The sequence below is a fragment of the Sinohyriopsis cumingii genome, chromosome 4, assembly GCF_028554795.1.
Source record: "Sinohyriopsis cumingii isolate HCF-2022 chromosome 4, ASM2855479v2, whole genome shotgun sequence".
In the NCBI taxonomy this organism is placed as follows: domain Eukaryota; kingdom Metazoa; phylum Mollusca; class Bivalvia; order Unionida; family Unionidae; genus Sinohyriopsis; species Sinohyriopsis cumingii.
This window is the reverse complement of record NC_142964.1, coordinates 148,199,185-148,218,590: the sequence shown is the minus strand read 5'-3', so window position 1 is coordinate 148,218,590 and position 19,406 is coordinate 148,199,185. Positions and strand designations below refer to the sequence as shown.

The 19,406-nt window shown below is 33.5% G+C and overlaps 1 protein-coding gene across 1 annotated transcript; it reads right to left on the bottom strand.

The window, feature by feature from the left end:
* Positions 1–3,245: 3,245 nt before the first annotated feature.
* Positions 3,246–19,365, bottom strand: LOC149802306 (cilia- and flagella-associated protein 161-like). Its single transcript, XM_089956731.1, has 7 exons — positions 19,102–19,365; positions 16,884–16,973; positions 15,805–16,046; positions 12,383–12,464; positions 11,015–11,173; positions 6,701–6,774; positions 3,246–4,567 (listed from the first exon to the last, which is right to left on the bottom strand). Exons 1-7 carry the CDS (start codon positions 19,168–19,170, stop codon positions 4,360–4,362), a joined length of 924 nt encoding a protein of 307 aa, XP_089812857.1. The 5' UTR covers positions 19,171–19,365; the 3' UTR covers positions 3,246–4,359.
* Between the last annotated feature and the right edge of the window lie 41 nt (positions 19,366–19,406).

Genomic DNA, 19,406 nt, shown 5'->3' with positions numbered 1-19,406 from the left:
GTATTGTAAGCCTTGAAAATCAAGACTAACGGTAAAATCTAATCTGCATTGATTACTTGACATAGTCCAGAACATTGATTGTTGGACCTCTATGTAAGACTTTGAAGAAAAAGAGCTTGACTGTACATCATCTCATTGGTAAAGTGGGCTATCCAGTGGACTGCATGATCCTATATTTGTAAGAGTTCCTTGTACACTACTATAATAGTTGCTGTTCAATGTAAAAGCAGATGTGTGAAGTCTCCTATCTTGCCCTCTGTGTGTATGTGTGTGAGATTTACATTTTTACCATAGCTTTAAAAAAAAATCCAGTCATATCTCTACGATGTCTGCAGTGTGGCAGTTTATAGTGATGTCTAGCACTGGGGCATCATGCAGCAGAAATGTAGCATGATGTTCCACCCAGTCACATTATACTGACACCAGACCGACCAGTCCTAACACTAACCTCTTAATGCTGAGCATCTAGCAAGGCAGCTGCTAGTACCATTTTTTGTAAGTCTTTGGTATGACTCAGCAGGGGTTAAAACCCATGACCTCCTGCATCCAAGTTGGACGCTCTAACCACTTAGCCATTGGAGTGGTGTGTATAATGGGAGGAAATAGGTATACTGTTATGAACCCTGACATGTACATGAGAAACAAAGATAGGGACTAAATCATGCACAATGAGACTTATACCAAGTCCCCTTGTGAAATAAATTTTCTCTCCATGAAATAATGACTATTCCTTTATTCCACCAAAAAAATATATCGTGCAAATCAGGTTCAGCCTACAATAGTCTTTAGTACCTTGTAAATAAATGACCGAAAACCAATTGGATCAGATTTAACTGCAGTTCTTGTATAAGAAATACATGAATGAAAAAGCTAGTTGCACTTTAAACTTGATTGCAAAACAAAAATGTAATAACATACAACATGCTCCTGATTGTCTATATTTGGGACATGTGGACACAACTCTAAATTCAAATAAAACATTCAGATTTATTTTGTCAATACATGCGTATGGGCAAAATTTAATGATACATGCATATAGGCAAGATTTCTTAGAATACGGTGCCTTTAAATGTTAGTATATCTGATTCTGCCGATGTACATATTATCATGCTTTTTGCACTTATCTTTTCCAGCATGAAAGTTGAAATTAGCAATGGGTGCTTTCTATAAAATGTTGCTCTTTGCTGTTAGGATTGCAAGAAGTGGTTTAAAGACCAGGGTTGTGATAACAAAAGCACACTTTAAAGTAAATGAATATGAAAACTAGTCAAAGTAAAAGAAAAGTAGTTGTGTAGCATGGAATACAAAATTATATCTGTCTGCTACAGATACATATGTACAAAAGAACATAATTCTGGTGAAAAAAAATCCTTGACTGGCTTGTACATCTTCAATTTCAAATCTAAAATCATTGATCAGCCACTTGGGAAGCATTTCTTCAGAATAGCATGTAGATAGATGTACACATACGTACATACATACATACATACATACATACATACATACATACCATACATACATACATACATACATATATTTATTTTTAAAACCTTGATGACCATGAAGACTCAAACATTCCAATATACATCCTTGTATAATTCATTTTTGTGCCAAACTTTAAAGGTCCTTTGGAGCATATTGTGTGTTTTGGGAAAGGACCAACACAAGTTGGTCAAACTTTGTTCAATCTCATATTGTTTAATTAAATGACAATGAAATATGCTTAAAACAAATCAGGCTTTTTCTTCATATGTCTTCCTCTTTTCAAACAATTATTCATTACATTTTGTATTTATTATACTGTGTTAATGGAATAGCTTATTAATAATGGCATGGTAATAAATTTGTTTAAATATCCAGAACAGGTTTCATACTATGTAATTCAAGGAATGCAAAACTTACCACAATCACAACAACAATAATAATGATAAGAAATCAACAGGAATAATAATAATAATAATGACAACAACAGCAAATTTTCACCAAAACAGCATTACCACATTTATCAACTAAATATCTGTTGAAAAACATATTGGCAAAACACTTTCTTTGCACCCCATTAGTGAATGATTCAATCCTCAAACGAAAGCAGCAAGTTTGAGATGTGGTTATTGTTTGCCTATCCAAAATTATTGGTTTACTTCAGATTTCTCTCACCTCAGAATGCCAACTTCTAAGTCATCAAGAATGTGTAAAATATTTGTAGTTGTTGTAAACCAGAGGTAAAATAAAGAAGTTAAAACTATAAACTCATTTGCCTGGTTTATTGGCCATAATAATCTATTCCAGTAAATTCATTTGCCCAGATCCCATGACCCCAACAATCTATTCCAGTAAATTCATTTGCCCAGGTCACATGACCCCAACAATCTAATCCAGTAAACTCATTTGCCCTGGTCCCATGACCCCAACAATCTATTCCAGTAAACTTATTTGCCCTGGTCCCATGACCCCAACAATCTAATCCAGTAAACTCATTTGCCCTGGTCCCATGACCCCAATAATCTAATCCAGTAAACTTATTTGCCCTGGTCACATGACCCCAACAATCTAATCCAGTAAACTTATTTGCCCTGGTCCCACGTCCCAAACAATCTATTCCAGTAAACTCATTTGCCCTGGTCCCATGACCCCAATAATCTAATCCAGTAAACTTATTTGCCCTGGTCCCATGACCCCAACAATCTAATCCAGTAAACTCATTTGCCCTGGTCCCATGACCCCAATAATCTAATCCAGTAAACTTATTTGCCCTGGTCACATGACCCCAACAATCTAATCCAGTAAACTTATTTGCCCTGGTCCCACGTCCCAAACAATCTATTCCAGTAAATTTGTTTGCCCTGGTCACATGACCCCAACAATCTAATCCAGTAAACTTATTTGCCCTGGTCACATGACCCCAACAATCTAATCCAGTAAACTTATTTGCCCTGGTCCCACGTCCCAAACAATCTATTCCAGTAAATTTGTTTGCCCTAGTTCCATGTCCCCAACAATCTATTCCAGTAAATTTGTTTGCCCTAGTTCCATGTCCCCAACAATCTATTCCAAACCCATCATGAGTGATATAATAATCTAAAGCTTGTATACCTTAAAAACTACGTCCTATCCCCCAATTCCAAATGTGTATTTCCAGTTGTGAAAAATATATACTGCATCAATACAAACAATCATAGGCAAAAATGAAGCTATGACTGTCATTATGAAACAGTTTGGACATGGAATGAAAATAAACAAGACAATAGGAGGAAAATTATATTTTATACAGATTTGTGAATGTACACTTTACATTAAAAATTACATGCATATTTCATACAGGGCCTAATTTTCAATATTCAAATCATTCTTCAAGGATTTTCTTACTATAAAATTATTTCTACTGCAAAATAGTTTTAACAATATATCATACAACATATAAACTTCTTTTAGTTCCTGTAATGTATGCATCAAGTTGAAATAAATCACCTTTAACTTCTAATTTTAAAGAAACTTCATATTTAAGTCTGTCTCTATTTCATGAAGCTAGTCCTACACTATTATTTCAGGACCATAAATCTGCACTTTTCAAAACTAAAAAAAACAACAATAAAAAAACAACAATAATACCATAACCAGACACTATTTAATACTTAAAGAATTTTTAAAATTTTCACATAATGCCATTATCATTAAAATCTTTATAAAAGTTCATCTTCTTGAGGAAAACATTTTACTATTAATAATGGTAGTATGAATAATAATAAGAATAATAATTAGTATGATATTTTTAAACAACACCATCATTATTAATATTATTATTATTTTATACAGTATTTTCTACAAATAAAGTATTTTTAAAAATATTCCTTGTTTTTTCATAACCTCAAAGCTATATTCGTGTACAACCTTTTCTCCAACTTCAAAAAGTGAAGGAAATTATTTATGTTTTTAATTCACTCTGGTCAAGTTTAAAAGATAAAAGTTTTTATTAATTTTATTAGCAAGATATAGGACAATTCCAACCGAAAAAATCTATAATGAACTTAAACTTTGGAAAATGTCCAAAATATACTACCTTAAAAAATAAATGCATCAATCTTTTAAAACTGACACTTTCAATTCATGTATGATCCTTTGAAAATGGTTAATAGTGAAATTTCTTATATTTAGCAAGTTTCCCACAACAACAAAAAATCATTTAAAAAAATTTCAAGACATCAAAACATCTCTCTTTGAGTGAAGTGTATCAGGCCAGCACAGAAAAGTTATACAACAAATTCATTCTGGAAAATGAAATGTTTTCCTAAGTGATGCATTTCTTGTCTTTTTTAATGTAAGTATAACACTGTCTTGATTTAAATCTGAATCTGATTTCATCTAGCAAGATGCCTGAGTTCTTTCTGTCGCCATTGTTGCCGATTTTGTGGCTGTTGTTGTTGTGGTTGCCTCAGATTGTATCACAGGATAAACTGGATCACCTGGTACGCCCATTATAATCATCCAGTGGTTCACTTCCTTTTCTGCTCGATGAGAATCTAAGTAGGTGTGGGACGTTATCTCATACTCTCTTGATCCAAATGGAGTTCTTTCAAGGGAAAAATAAATTTATCTGGATTAGTAAATTAAAACTCAAAAAAGAGTTATTCTGCATCTGTATCAAATGTTGATTAAAATTATCAAAGACACAGTGGTTCCTTGCTATAAAACATATATATATATATATATATATATATATATATATATATATATATATATATATATATATATATATATATATTGCTGTATGAAATGTTTATTAAAATACATCAAAGATACAGTGGTTCCTTACTATAAAACATATATATATATATATATATTGATTGCTGTATGAAATGTTTATTAAAATACATCAAAGACACGGTAGCTCCTCAATATAAAACCCCTCTACTACTGTCCTGCTGATAACGTCCATTTTATCATACATCCAATTAAATAATTTAAATTGGGTTTCATCAATGCAACCTGATTTCACTTAATTTTACTCTGCAACTAATGACAACTGATTACATAATATTATTTTATATTATTAAAACACCCATTATTGTGTTCCTATGCAGTAATATGACACCCATATTGGAACATATCTCTGTATAAGCTTCCCTCAGTTATAATAGAATGGATCCAATAAACAGTATTCTAAAGATGGATCATATATCAACTACCTAGTGGCAGTTTGGTTGCTAAACTATAGTGCTTATTAATAGCAATGAAAAAATTCAATTAAAATGGGCAAGATACTGGGCTATAACTCTTAACAAAATATGGAGGCATGTCCACAATATAAGTATATCAAACGTTGGGCTATAACTACCACCAAACATTGGAGGCAATGTCCATGATATAAGTATATCAAATGTAGGGCTATAGCTACCACCAAACATTGGAGGCAATGTCCATGAGATAATTATATTAGATATAGGGCTATAACTACCACCAAACATTGGAGGCAATGTCCATGATATAAGTATATCAAATGTAGGACTATAGCTACCACCAAACATTGGAGGCAATGTCCATGATAGAAGTATATCAAATATTGGTCTATAGCTAAAACCGAACAATGGAGGCAATGTCCATGATATATCAGATACAGGGCTAAAACTACTACCAAACAATGGAGGCAATATCCATGACATAATTATATTAGATATAGGGCTATAACTACCACCAAACATTGGAGGCAATGTCCATGATATAAGTATATCAAATGTAGGGCTATAGCTACCACCAAACATTGGAGGCAATGTCCATGATATAAGTATATTAGATATAGGGCTATATATACCACCAAACAATGGAGGCAATGTCCATGATATATCACATACAGGGCTAAAACTACTACCAAACATTGGAGGCAATATCCATGACATAAGTATATTTGATATAGGGCTATTATTACCACCAAACATTGGAGGCAATGTCCATGACATAAGTATATTAGATATAGGGCTAAAACTACCACCAAACATTGGAGGCAATATCCATGACATAAGTATATTAGATATAGGGCTATTATTACCATCAAACATTGGAGGCAATGTCCATGACATAAGTATATTAGATATAGGGCTAAAACTACCACCAAACATTGGAGGTAATATCCATGACATAAGTATATTTGATATAGGGCTATTATTACCACCAAACATTGGAGGCAATGTCCATGACATAAGTATATTAGATATAGGGCTAAAACTACCACCAATCATTGGAGGCAATGTCCATGACATAAGTATATTAGATATAGGGCTATTATTACCACCAAACACTGGAGGCAATGTCCATGACATAAGTATATTAGATATAGGGTTATTATTACCATCAAACATTGGAGGCAATGTCCATGACATAAGTATACTAGATATAGGGCTATTATTACCATCAAACATTGGAGGCAATGTCTACAATAGCACTCATACTTTTTACTTCAATGATATATCACACACTGTGACACCAGTTCCTAAAGTAGCCAGCAACTTGATTAAGGACAAGGGGTACAAACATAATGACAGCCAGAGACCTTTATTTATATATATATATATATATATATATATATATATATATATATACATGCTTTCTTAATGAAAGGGTAACAACTCTGCCAAGACTATAGAAAACCTCCATACACTACTTATGTCCCTTAAATAATTATAAGATACAGCAAAAGTCTATTACTAACCTGATTGTAAATTCATCTTCTACAGCCAAGTTTTGGTTTGTTTTTCTGTGATTGATTATTACTCTTTCATTGGCCTGAAACAGAAATAGAATTTGTTTCTTCATGCAAGCATATGTGAGGGTTGTTTTCCTAGCTGTACCACACATTTACAAAATGATTTTTACAAGATCAAGAAAATCAATGCCACAGGAGTATCATTTCCAGTGTAAGGTCAACATTGTATTTTGACAACCAATTAAAAAAGACATGGACAGATGGACAGACAAAACTGAAACAAAAAGATCCTAATGTATCACCATCTTTCAATAAATGCTGCAACAAGAATAGAATTAGTCCTTTAAAAACTTACCCCCCCCAAAAAAGGATATTATTGAAATACTGCTTTCAAACCTAATGAAACATTTTACTCTTCTTTCATGCTTTTAATTGGTTAATTTGAAGCTTTGTGTTAAGACTAATCAAGAGGAAATTATGTTGAATGAAATCTTGCAAGCTTGAATCTAAATTACAATACATCATCCAAAATCTTTGCATAGCCAGTTTAGTATGAGAGGCAGGTCTTATCAGACACAATTTCCTTTTTATTGGTTTTAAACAGGGAACCAACTATTTCATTTCTGCAAGGAGGAGAGTAGCTCAAAATTTATTTGAAAACAAAATTCCCAGACCTTAGATGGCTTGGAAAAATATTCTTCCTCTGATTTATAGAAGAAAAAAATTTACAGTCATTATATTACTTGAAAACAATTAATTATATTCTGGTAAAAGAACAAGAATCCCAGCTTGAAAGAAAATCCAAGGTTCCCACCCCAATCCTCCAAAAACTATATGGTCAGTAACTACATGGTAGATCTGAATGCACACATGAAATTGCATGACCACACATGCAGTAGTGTCTAGGAAACTGAGCTATAAAGAGTCTGATGTATTTAGCCACGGCAATTATCATTGCTCTATATATATCAGATTATAATATGAGAGAGAGAAAACATTATAACATAAATTTTCACTCCATAACTTATTACATGATGCCCCATTATACAATAAATAACTTGCTTTATACACCTCTCTAAAACTTTTGGATCAAACTGTTTTACTTCTTGGGGACATATCACTGTGCATTAAAATAATTTTGTCCTATAGCAGTAAATAGTCTTTTATTTTCACAGAAAATAATGCGAAAGCATCTGGAGGTCTACCTGTTATTTACATCTCAGACTAAACAGTGCGGCATCAAGTGATTATATTAAACATGGTCAGGCTATTTTTACATTGGGAAAAAAAACTACACATATGTGTAAACTCTACCTTCTTTCAATGTGACTGTTGGCCTTGTACAGTGAATACAATACCAATTTCATAATTTTTAAGCATTCTGAATCTGACAGAAAAACAAATTGAAAGTAAAATTTGTGAATTATTAATAAAACAGTGTTCCTTAAAGTGTTGCCCTTAATTTTTTCTACAATAATATTAACTTTCTGTTAATAATAAAAATGTGTACAAATCTATTTTGAACTGACCCTATAAAGTGTTCAGCGTATTTTGCACAGACGCTATAAATTCCATGTCTGACTGAAGAATGCCCATTGTGCAAATAAGATAAATCTATCTGAAACTAAACTTTTTGTTAGTTTCTTAAGATCATGCATATAGCTTTAAAACTGCTACTTTCAATATTACCACAAATCACCTACCCTCCCACCCACCCATTAATTATGCACATGAAGCAGAAATGGGACATAATATCATCTATAAAAAAAATTGTGTCAGGTACACTTCTTTTTATTTTGTAACAGCAGGCCCAGCCACAGGGCAAGGTGAACAAGGCAACTGCCTTGGGCCCTGCACTAACTCGCAATGCAATTTTTTTGTTTGAGGTCCCGTGCTCATCACTTGCTGTCTTGCACCCCACATGCTGCCTAGGGCCACGCACATCCTAGGGCCAGGCCTGTGTAACAGTTAGGTACACTATTCTGTTCTTATAATGTAAACTTTACCTGATGCATCAAAAGTATCAAAGATGTTAAAATATTGTTGGGCACACTATTTTATTTACACCATGATACATGCCTGGTGCACCATTCCACAATTATCTTATGCTTTTCTTCATAAAGGTGAAAAAGATAGTCTAACAAGAAAGAACTCTTTTATTTTAAGAAATAAACAAGATACTCATATGTAAAACAAAACAATCTAATAAAGAGGATGCTCAAGCATGAAAGGCAATCATCAGTAGGCATTTACAGTAGTCCCCCTCTTGAACGGCCCCCCTGACCAGCGGACACCCGCTCTTTATGGCCAGACACCGTCGGCACCGACGAGTTTGTACTCAAAAGTACCCCTCATGAAAGGCCACCCGGCTAACACGACCAGCGACCAGCATATTAGTGCAATAATATACAATTTACCCCTCACAAGCAGCTGCATTTTATTTTGATATGTATCCAGAACCAGTACTTTATTCATAACATGTGTTAAGTAATCCGATTTGTTTCCCGATGTCAGGTTTTCGTTACTGAAAGAAGTGTTGACTAAAGTACATGTACCACTAAGGTTAATATTATATCATATATGCCTTACGAGAAGCCACATTTATTCCATAAAGCCAAGAAAGACTCAAATTTTAATCCATACAAAAGGGTAAGTACATGTAATCCAATTAGCCTTACTTCTGTGTTATCATAAGATGTCTGGTTTAGTCACTTCGATAACTGTTAAGATTACAATTATTGAACAGTAGTAACAGCTGAGAAATGGCAGCATCGATGTACAATACACAAGTCAGCAGGAAAATGGTTTGATAGTCTTTATGGCTTCCCTTAGTAAGATGTTCACTTTGATAATTAGTGGCTAATACTACTGACAATAATTGTCAAAATTACAAATCCTAAAGGCCGTGAGGTCAAATCTGCGTGATCGAAGCCATTTTGGCTTCACACACTTAGTGTAAAGAAATGTGCATAAAAACAATAGGGTACCAGACTGCGACTAACAAATCACGTAACAAGATCACTTCCTTTAAAAACACACGGCAATTTGTTTAGATGCATAAAAAATTGTTTTATCAGTATTGTAGTTGGCAACATGAGTAACTTACTGCAAAACGATCAACATGTCATTGAGGAAAAGAAAAATTATCGGTTTAGAAGAGAAAGTGAAAGTAATTCAACTAACCGAGAGGTTCGGGGGCGGGGGGGGGGGGGAGGGTCGAGGATCCTTGCAGAAAACTAATGTCGGAAAGACTCAGATAAACAATATGGTGAAAGATAAGGAAACAATTCTGCAGAAGTGGGAAGGTGAAATGGACGGAGAAAGGAAGATTGTATGAGCCAGGAGATGTTTGTATCCTGATTTGAGTGACAAGAAAAAGCAACAATTTTGTCAGTTGAACTGGGATATGACAACTTTTCCACAAGTAACAGATGGTTGCACAGATTTCAAGTGCGACACAATATTAAGTGTTCTGTCCTTACTGGAGAATCAGCTGATGTTAATAAAGAAGTTGTCGAAGATTGGAACAAAAGACTAAATGATATATGTTTTTTAGACTGTTACCAACAGAGTGACAGACGATGTGATCTGTAACATAATTATGAAGACGGTTTTAAAACTATATCAGTGGTTATTCATAACATTCTTTTGAAAATGATGAAACTGTTTTTCATTTATTTCACAACATGCATGTGATATTTTAATGAAAATATTAAATGTTTTAAAATTAAATGTACTTGTGACTTTCTTCATATGTATTACTATTCACATTTGTCATCCCCCTCTAGAAAAGCCACCCTCATTATAAGGCCACTTCCCTGCTGCAGTAGGGGTGGCCTTATAAGAGGGGGCCTAATGTATGTATCATCTTGAATTTTTGGTGCAACATTCAAATGGTAAATAATCATTAAATAGCCCCAAAAGTATGTTACATTCTCATTCTACAAAGTTATGATAAATTGAAAATGTGCAAAGAAATGATGATTATGGGTAAAAGATGGACATTGATAACTGATAAAGAGCATCAACTCTGCTAAATGAAGGCAAACAGCAAAGTTCAAGAGGGACAGCTATAATTACACTATATCGGCCAGTTAACATATCAGCATTAAATGGCATCAACATTGGTTACATGCTCATAGATGTTTCCTAACTGCAATAAAGGTGTTAAGATAAGGCCAAATATGTTTTTTCAATAGACATACAAACAGATTCGGCTAAATATGGTGTCCATGACAGCTCTATTGGGAGATGTAATAACCTTAATAATGGACACAGGCTGAAGTACTCAGCCCTAGCGATGATAATATTTTTACTTACTGGGACAGGAATTCCCTCATACTCCATCCTCAGGCGTGGATCAAAATGTAGCACTTGCCATTCAACAAGGAAAGAAGGATTTGAAACCAGACTGACATCCTGGTGGCGAGACTTGTTCACAGATTTACTGAGGGTTGCTCTGTCACTTTGCAAGAGCAACTGAAATTAAAGATATCAAATAAGTTTTAAAAAATATTTACCAAAATAGTACTTTTGTAGGAGTAACTGAAACTAAAGCAAACATGAATTTACTGTTGGTAGGATAAAAAATACCATTTAAAAGTTGTCTACTGCACATACCATTTTATAGTAAAATATAAAGCTTTTGAAAAATAAAAAAATTAAAACCAGTCTCTTGTGGATTGGAAATGGTATACCATTGTAATGATGTGTGGCTGAGTAAAAAGCTTAAGAAGGCTAACATGTGTACACAACAAGCTGTTAATTTGTTACCTTGTTGTTGTTCTCTGGAAAGTTTAAGGCCTATTGCAAACTATTTTATAAGGTGTAATAGTTAATACATAATTCAAATTGGTCAATTATGACTTTCAAGTCTTTGAATTAAAATCATCTGACTTTTGACATTTTTCAAGATATTTTTAGAGGAATATTTAATGGTAGCTGACATTTATATATTTCCATTCATATCAAAATGTTGAAACATTGGAAGAAGAAAAAAATCAGGAATACATCCAAATCAGGAACGTCCTTCTCAGGGTGAACCTATCTTGGAAGAGTACTTAAAGCTGCCATGGTCTTCAAAACTCAACCACAAGAAAACCTAAGTTAAAACTTCTTTGCAGGCTTGGCTTGGCAGTTTTTTCATTGCCAGTTCCAATGCTGATATAGAGTACATTCTCCATTCTTCATAAAATACACAGTAATTAAGTCTGGACCAGAAAACTATCAAGGAACTGTTAGGTGTGAAACTTAATGATCACAGTAAATGTCATTTGTGGTCACCAGTCAGTAACTTGTGAAGGAAACAGAACCTGATTGTGGATTTTTTTTTTAAATCTTTGCTGAGAACTATGAAATATACAACTCTAACTTTTCCATTTAATTGACAAAATACACTGACTAGTATTCATTCATTATTATTAAAACATTTTCTAGCAGAATCTAATTTATGTTCAAATGTTTTAAAAAGTATCTACCAATAATAGTCATTGTAAAAGTAACTGAAATAAAGTAACTCATTTGTAAGCAAACAAATTCATAGATATTTATCATTCCATAAACATGAATTTTGCTTATATGAATTTTCAATCTTTAAAAACATAAATTGCCAAAATGTCTTCATTATATATATCAATGACATGAAAATAAGTTGGATTATAAATTATCTTAAATTTCTTATATACTTACACTTCCTCCCTCACCATCCATTGTGGAAATATAAAATGGCTGACCATATCGCAACGGCTCGCTATTTTTTGAACCATCACAGCTAGAAAGATAAATCAGTCCATAAATAAAAATAAATACATGAATTGTGAAAGAAAAATGCATTTTAATGTTTTTTCTTTCAATTTAAAGCTGTCATTTTCCATGAAAGTTACATGAATAAGTGATAAGATATCACTTGTTAGATATTATTGTGATAAGTGCTTTGTATAACCACCAGTATGTATTCGTAAGTATTTCCCTTTAAATGGGCAAACAATTATTATAAGCCATATTGCTAAATTTTGAAATTAAAAATACTTGTAGAACTAATGGTTACATGCTAACATAATGGACATGGGTACACTGGGCAACCTTTATATCTGTGGGCATCATTACTAAGGCATGATTCCTGAACAATAATAAGAAAAGAATCTGCTTGGCTGCAGAATCCCTATAAGTGTGAACCTCCCAAGTGGGAGAGTAATTCTCCTGGTATCATTAATGCTTCCTGTTCTTACTGCGCCAATGTTAGAAAACTCCTGACTTCCATTTACAAAAAAATAAATATGCGATGCAAAAATCTGTATTCAAACACTACACTATCCTTGTTGGTAACAGCAATACAGTATGGTTCTGAATGCAATATGATCAGCTTGTATGCTACATATATATATATATATATATATATATATATATATATATATATATATATATATATATATATATATATATATATATATATATATATATATTAGAGAGAAGAAATTTTGTTTAAAGTACATTAATAATGTGACAATCTAAAATATGGTAAGGGCAAGATACATTGTCAACAAAAGTCTCCATTCACCATTAAACACTTTAGAATTATTAGTAAATCTAGGAGACATAAATTATATATGTCATGAGTAATGACTAGCTCAACAATTCATAGTGGTAAGATGTTGTATAATTCAGTGAGTGGTAAGATGTTGTACAATTCAGTAAGTGGTAAGATGTTGTACAATTCAGTAAGTGGTAAGATCCTCAACAATTCAGTGAGTGGTAGGATGCTGTACAATTCAGTGAGTGGTAAGATGCTGTACAATTCAGTGAGTGGTAAGATGTTGTATAATTCAGTGAGTGGGAAGATGTACAATTCAGTGAGTGGTAAGATGTTGTACAATTCAGAGAGTGGTAAGATGTTGTACAATTCAGTAAGTGGTAAGATCCTCAACAATTCAGTGAGTGGTAAGATGCTGTACAATTCAGTGAGTGGTAAGATGTACAATTCAGTGAGTGGTAAGATCCTCTACAATTCAGTGAGTGGTAAGATCCTCAACAGTTCAGTGAGTGGTAAGATGCTGTAGAATTTGGTGAGTGGTAAGATCCTCTACAATTCAGTGAGTGGTAAGATGATGTACAATTCAGTGAGTGGTAAGATGCAGTACAATTCAGTTAGTGGTAAGATGATGTACAATTCAGTGAGTGGTAAGATGATGTACAATTCAGTGAATGGTAAGATCCTCAACAATTCAATGAGTGGTAGGATGCTGTACAATTCAGTGAGTGGTAAGATGCTGTACAATTCAGTGAGTGGTAAGATGCTGTACAATTTAGTGAGTGGTAAGATGATGTACAATTCAGTGAGTGGTAAGATGCAGTACAATTCAGTTAGTGGTAAGATGATGTTACAATTCAGTGAGTGGTAAGATGTTGTACAATTCAGTGAGTGGTAAGATCCTCTACAATTCAGTGAGTGGTAAGATCCTCAACAGTTCAGTGAGTGGTAAGATGCTGTAGAATTTGGTGAGTGGTAAGATCCTCTACAATTCAGTGAGTGGTAAGATGATGTACAATTCAGTGAGTGGTAAGATGCAGTACAATTCAGTGAGTGGTAAGATGATGTACAATTCAGTGAGTGGTAAGATGCTGTACATTTCAGTGAGTGGTAAGATACTCTACAATTCAGTGAGTGATGCTCTACAATTCATTGAGTGGTAAGATGCTGTACAATTCAGTGAGTTGTAATATGCTGTACAATTCAGTGACTGGTAAGATGCTGTACAGTTCATTGAGTTGTAATATGCTGTGCAATTCAGTGAGTGATAAGATCCTCTACAATTCAGAGAGTGAAAGATGTTGTACAATTCAGTGAGTGTTAAGATGCTGTACAATTCAGTGAATGGTAAGACCCTCAACAATTCAATGAGTGGTAGGATGCTGTACAATTCAGTGAGTGGTAAGATCCTCTACAATTCAGTGAGTGTTAAGATGCTGTACAATTCAGTGAGTGGTAAGATCCTCTACAATTCAGTGAGTGGCCAAATGCTGTACAATTCAGCGAGTGTTAAGATGCTGTACAATCAGTGAGTGACAAAATGCTGTCAATTTAGCGAGTGGCAAGATACTGTACAATTCAGTGAGTGGTAATATGCTGTACAATTCAGTGAGTGGTAAGATGCTGTACATTTCAATGAGTGGTAAGATACTCTACAATTCAGTGAGTGATGCTCTACAACTCATTGAGTGGTAAGATGCTGTACAATTCAGTGAGTTATAATATGCTGTACAATTCAGTGACTGGTAAGATGCTGTACAATTCATTGAGTTGTAATATGCTGTGCAATTCAGTGAGTGATAAGATCCTCTACAATTCAGAGAGTGAAAGATGTTGTACAATTCAGTGAGTGTTAAGATGCTGTACAATCAGTGAGTGGTAAGATCCTCTACAATTCAGAGAGTGAAAGATGTTGTACAATTCATTGAGTGTTAAGATGCTGTACAATCAGTGAGTGATAAAATGCTGTCAGTTCAGTGAGTGGTAAGATACTCTACAATTCAGTGAGTTGTAATATGCTGTACAATTCAATGAGTGGCAACATGCTGTACAATTCAGTGAGTGGTAACATGCTGTACAATTCAATGAGTGGTAAAATGCTATGTAATTCAGTGAGTGGTAAAATCTTGTACAATTCAGTTAGTGGTAAGATCCTCTACAATTCAGAGAGCTAAAGATGTACAATTCAGTGAGTTGTAATATGCAGCACATTTCAGTGAGTGGTAAGATTCTCTACAATTCAGTGAGTGACAAGATGCTGTACAACTCAGTGAATTACATGACATTTAGGTGCAAATCTTTTTATACACTGATGGTATTTGATATGTCCTGCACCAACCTGATGCATCTTTCTAGTTAAAAATTAAAACAATAAATTAAACTTTAAACTATCATTGTTAATTGTTTCAAATCTGGCCAATCTTCATTCTGTCCCATCATTCATATTTATATGCATGAAATTTCAAAAGATATTGAAGTACAAAATTGATTATGATTTTTGTCCATTAACGGTAAATGAAACACTAAAAGCAAACAAATATACAAGTAATACAGTAAGTATGCATAAAATGACAAGACAGGAAACCTTCTAATCACAAAACAGCTCCTCAGGTTAGGTGTGAGGTCTCTTGCCCCCGTGATTCCACAGGGCTCCTCAAACTTGCTGGCTTCCAAGATCCTGTTAATTTCTGGATACACACTTAGCTGGCAGTCCTGTCGGGGTTCAAGATGCGCAAAATATTTTGTCTTATCCTTGGTTCCAGGACAGCGAATACTGACAATATCTCCAAAATGAACAAATCCATCCCTTGAAATAGTGAGATCAATCTGAAAAAAAGACACCAAAATTTATAAATACTATACAAGAATCTAAGACTCTTTCAGTAAGGATGATTTGTATCTTCTTAGTCACTTACTCAGATAGATCATTTATGACATTAGTTAAATTAAACAATTTGTTTTGACATTGTTTTATATCCTTTAATAGTGCTTCATTCCATAATAAAACAGCATAAACTATGCATGGAGTCCCTAAAGTGGAATCCTTTCAGGAGTCTGGTGTTGGGCAAAATAGGATGTCAGCCTGTACATGCAAGCTATTATAGGTCTGTTTTCTGTCTCACTGTAAATTTACTGGAAAATCTATATATTTGTTTTATTAATGCACCTGATTTAAATAGCTGCATCCAGTCTGTGTTGCTAACAGTAGGATGCAGATTAACAATTCAAAAGTACATATAACATGGATGGTGTGCATGCCTAACATAAATATTTAAATAGGCACCAATCCCTGTTATTTACAGTTTATACAGACTAACAGTACCAAAGCATCAAAGACACTGCATGATTATAATTAATGATGCAATGGGTACCAGTCTGTGTTTTTTACAGTCTGATACAGATAATAACAGTATAGACGCATCATGGACAGTGCATGTTTAAAATATTGTAAAGGAGTTGACTTAATAGCTGACAATCACATCAAATATTGACAAATTTATCCCTATATATTGAAACTTCCCTAAACCAGACTCTCTGTGATTCAGCTTGGTCGTAATTGGTCATAATTATTTAATACAATCAGACCATTCTGATATCTAAATTATTGGTCTCACCAGTATCTGGTCTATGGAAGTTTCACCATAGATTGAATGATATCTTTACCTTTTTGAAGATAGTTTGTTCAAACTTTGTCCTCTTCTGATACAACAGCTGCCCTTTGTCTCTCCTCTCAAGGAAGTCTTTCAGTGTGTCCTTTCAAAATTAAAAAATTCTCATTAGATGCTCTCCTAAATGGAGTTAATCATGACAAAACTCACATTTCTTGATGGATGGATGGACAAGAGCTTGCATCACTGCTTTATTACCTATAAATAATTAATATACACTTCATAATATTGTTTGTTTTTCATTTTGCAATTTATATTGTTACATGTATATGACTAAATTAGCAGCAATACAAGATTCTGTGGATGGTTGAATATTAGAATAGTTTGATGGATGTTCTGATTGGAAATATGTATGTACATTTGGCTGGATGAATGAATGGATGGACAGACAGATACACTTTCAAGGATGGATGGTTGATATGCACGGTCAGTTAGAGAACTGTTCAAACACTGAAATATGGATTTTTTTATTATTAAACTTGGCTAATTCTTCAATAGGCCCAAATTATGAAAGATTTTTGTTTTCTCAATTTATTGGTTTTCATACTATAGTTATAACTTAGTGCTATTAGTCATCTTTAGATATACTGGATTTTTACCTCAAAAAGTAACCATATTGAAATTGGATTGATTGACTGTCTAATTGCCCCTTTATGAGCTACATGAATAAAAAGGTATAGTCAATAAAATACTTAGGGGTAGAATGCCCTATAATGAAAACTACCACTGGTCAATTGGAAAGAACTTAATCAATCAATTAATAATCATGCAGCCTCGTTTACTATTTTTTTTGAGCTGGGAATTGAGATCAATTTTGTTTGGTGTGACATCATTACTGACACTCATGGAATGCCTGTATGAAACTATGATGAGAGTGTGTGTGATTTTGATTTTTTATGTAGCTTTAACAATTTTTCAGTCATAGTGCTACGATCTGCAGTGTGGCAGTTTATAGTGATGTCTAGCACCATTTTTAAAATTAGGGTAGATACAGTAGGTAGTTATTGTAAACATTATATGTAAGTACTGTATGTCTGTATATATATATATATATATATATATATATATATATATATATATATATATATATATATATATATGATTTGTATACATATTGAAAATTCATTTTTTTCCCATCTGGGTAGGGAATGTGCTAGGGTTGCTGGCAAAAAACGGAGATGGTAGGCCAGTGAGAAACACACATTTTTTTAAAACTTAATTCCAAGAAGAATTACACAACAAAGTCTGAGCCCAACTGGATTCCATGCAATATATTGAATGTTATTAAGGCAAGGGATAGATTTCATAAATTTAAAGATAACAACAAGTACAGGTTATGGAGAAACAGTCAAGTCAATGATTCAATAAGAAATATAATATGTCCATCTGTATACACATGACCTAACAAGAAGTTCAACAGGTAATGTACATTATGTTTTACTATTTTAGCTATAGGTGTATTCTGGGGGAACTTGATTGCACATACCTTTAAATGGTGATTATTCAGTTTATTTCTCTTAGTCATTCATCAGTATCCCTTGCAAGACAATTATATAACCATCACAGGAAATATATATGCCAAATTCAGTGTTATAGTACAATAAATGAAGACATTTTTTGAAAAAGTAAAACAAAAGGTGTTACCCAGTGTAACCCAAAATAAACATCACATGCTATGATGTCATAATAAAAGCACTGCATATTGGAGAAAATGTATACTACTATATGCTGCTGATATTTAGACATAATGTCCTCTTTTTAATACAGTTTAGGACCCCAATACCATTGTAAACTAGTCCAATATGTGATCAATAATTTTAGTCTGAATTTTATGATGACAACTAAAATGCAGATCAATCAACAATCGGCAATGTAAAGACTTTGGTAAAGTTATATTAGCGTTACAGTTTATTATTATAAAAAAAATTAATTTTATTGTAATATCAATAAAGGTGATCACTTGGATATGCACTGTAGACTTTGCCTATTTCATATCAGCACTACAAAGAGCTAATTCTAAATCATTAAATTGAAGATTTGCTTTTCCTTTTGTTTGGTTCCACCATATCAAAGACATCCATAAATACTTGTGAACTTTACGAGTGTGAAATAAAAATGAATTACCCACCCCACCCACTTTAAATATGGGCCTTTCAGTCAAAGGAAATGTGTCGTGCTACCTGCGAGTACAAAGGCGACAGGCAAATACAAACCTCCTCTAGCTGTATATCTTCATTCCAGTTTCCGACTCTAACGGACGGATTGTAAGTTCTGACACTCATGTTGAAGTTAGTTTTCCGCCTGTATCTGGTAGACCACGGCTGTTTTCCTTGACAACAGTCAATTTTGACATGAATAATAAACGATCATTTCATTTGTCAAAATAAGTTTACCAAAAGAAATTCCAGTACAGATATAGTTTCTTACGTTGAATTGTCTATATTTTATTATAACTTAATAATAAAGATTTTATTCTTCAAACTTTACTTTGTAGTATCGACGTCAATTTTGACCAATA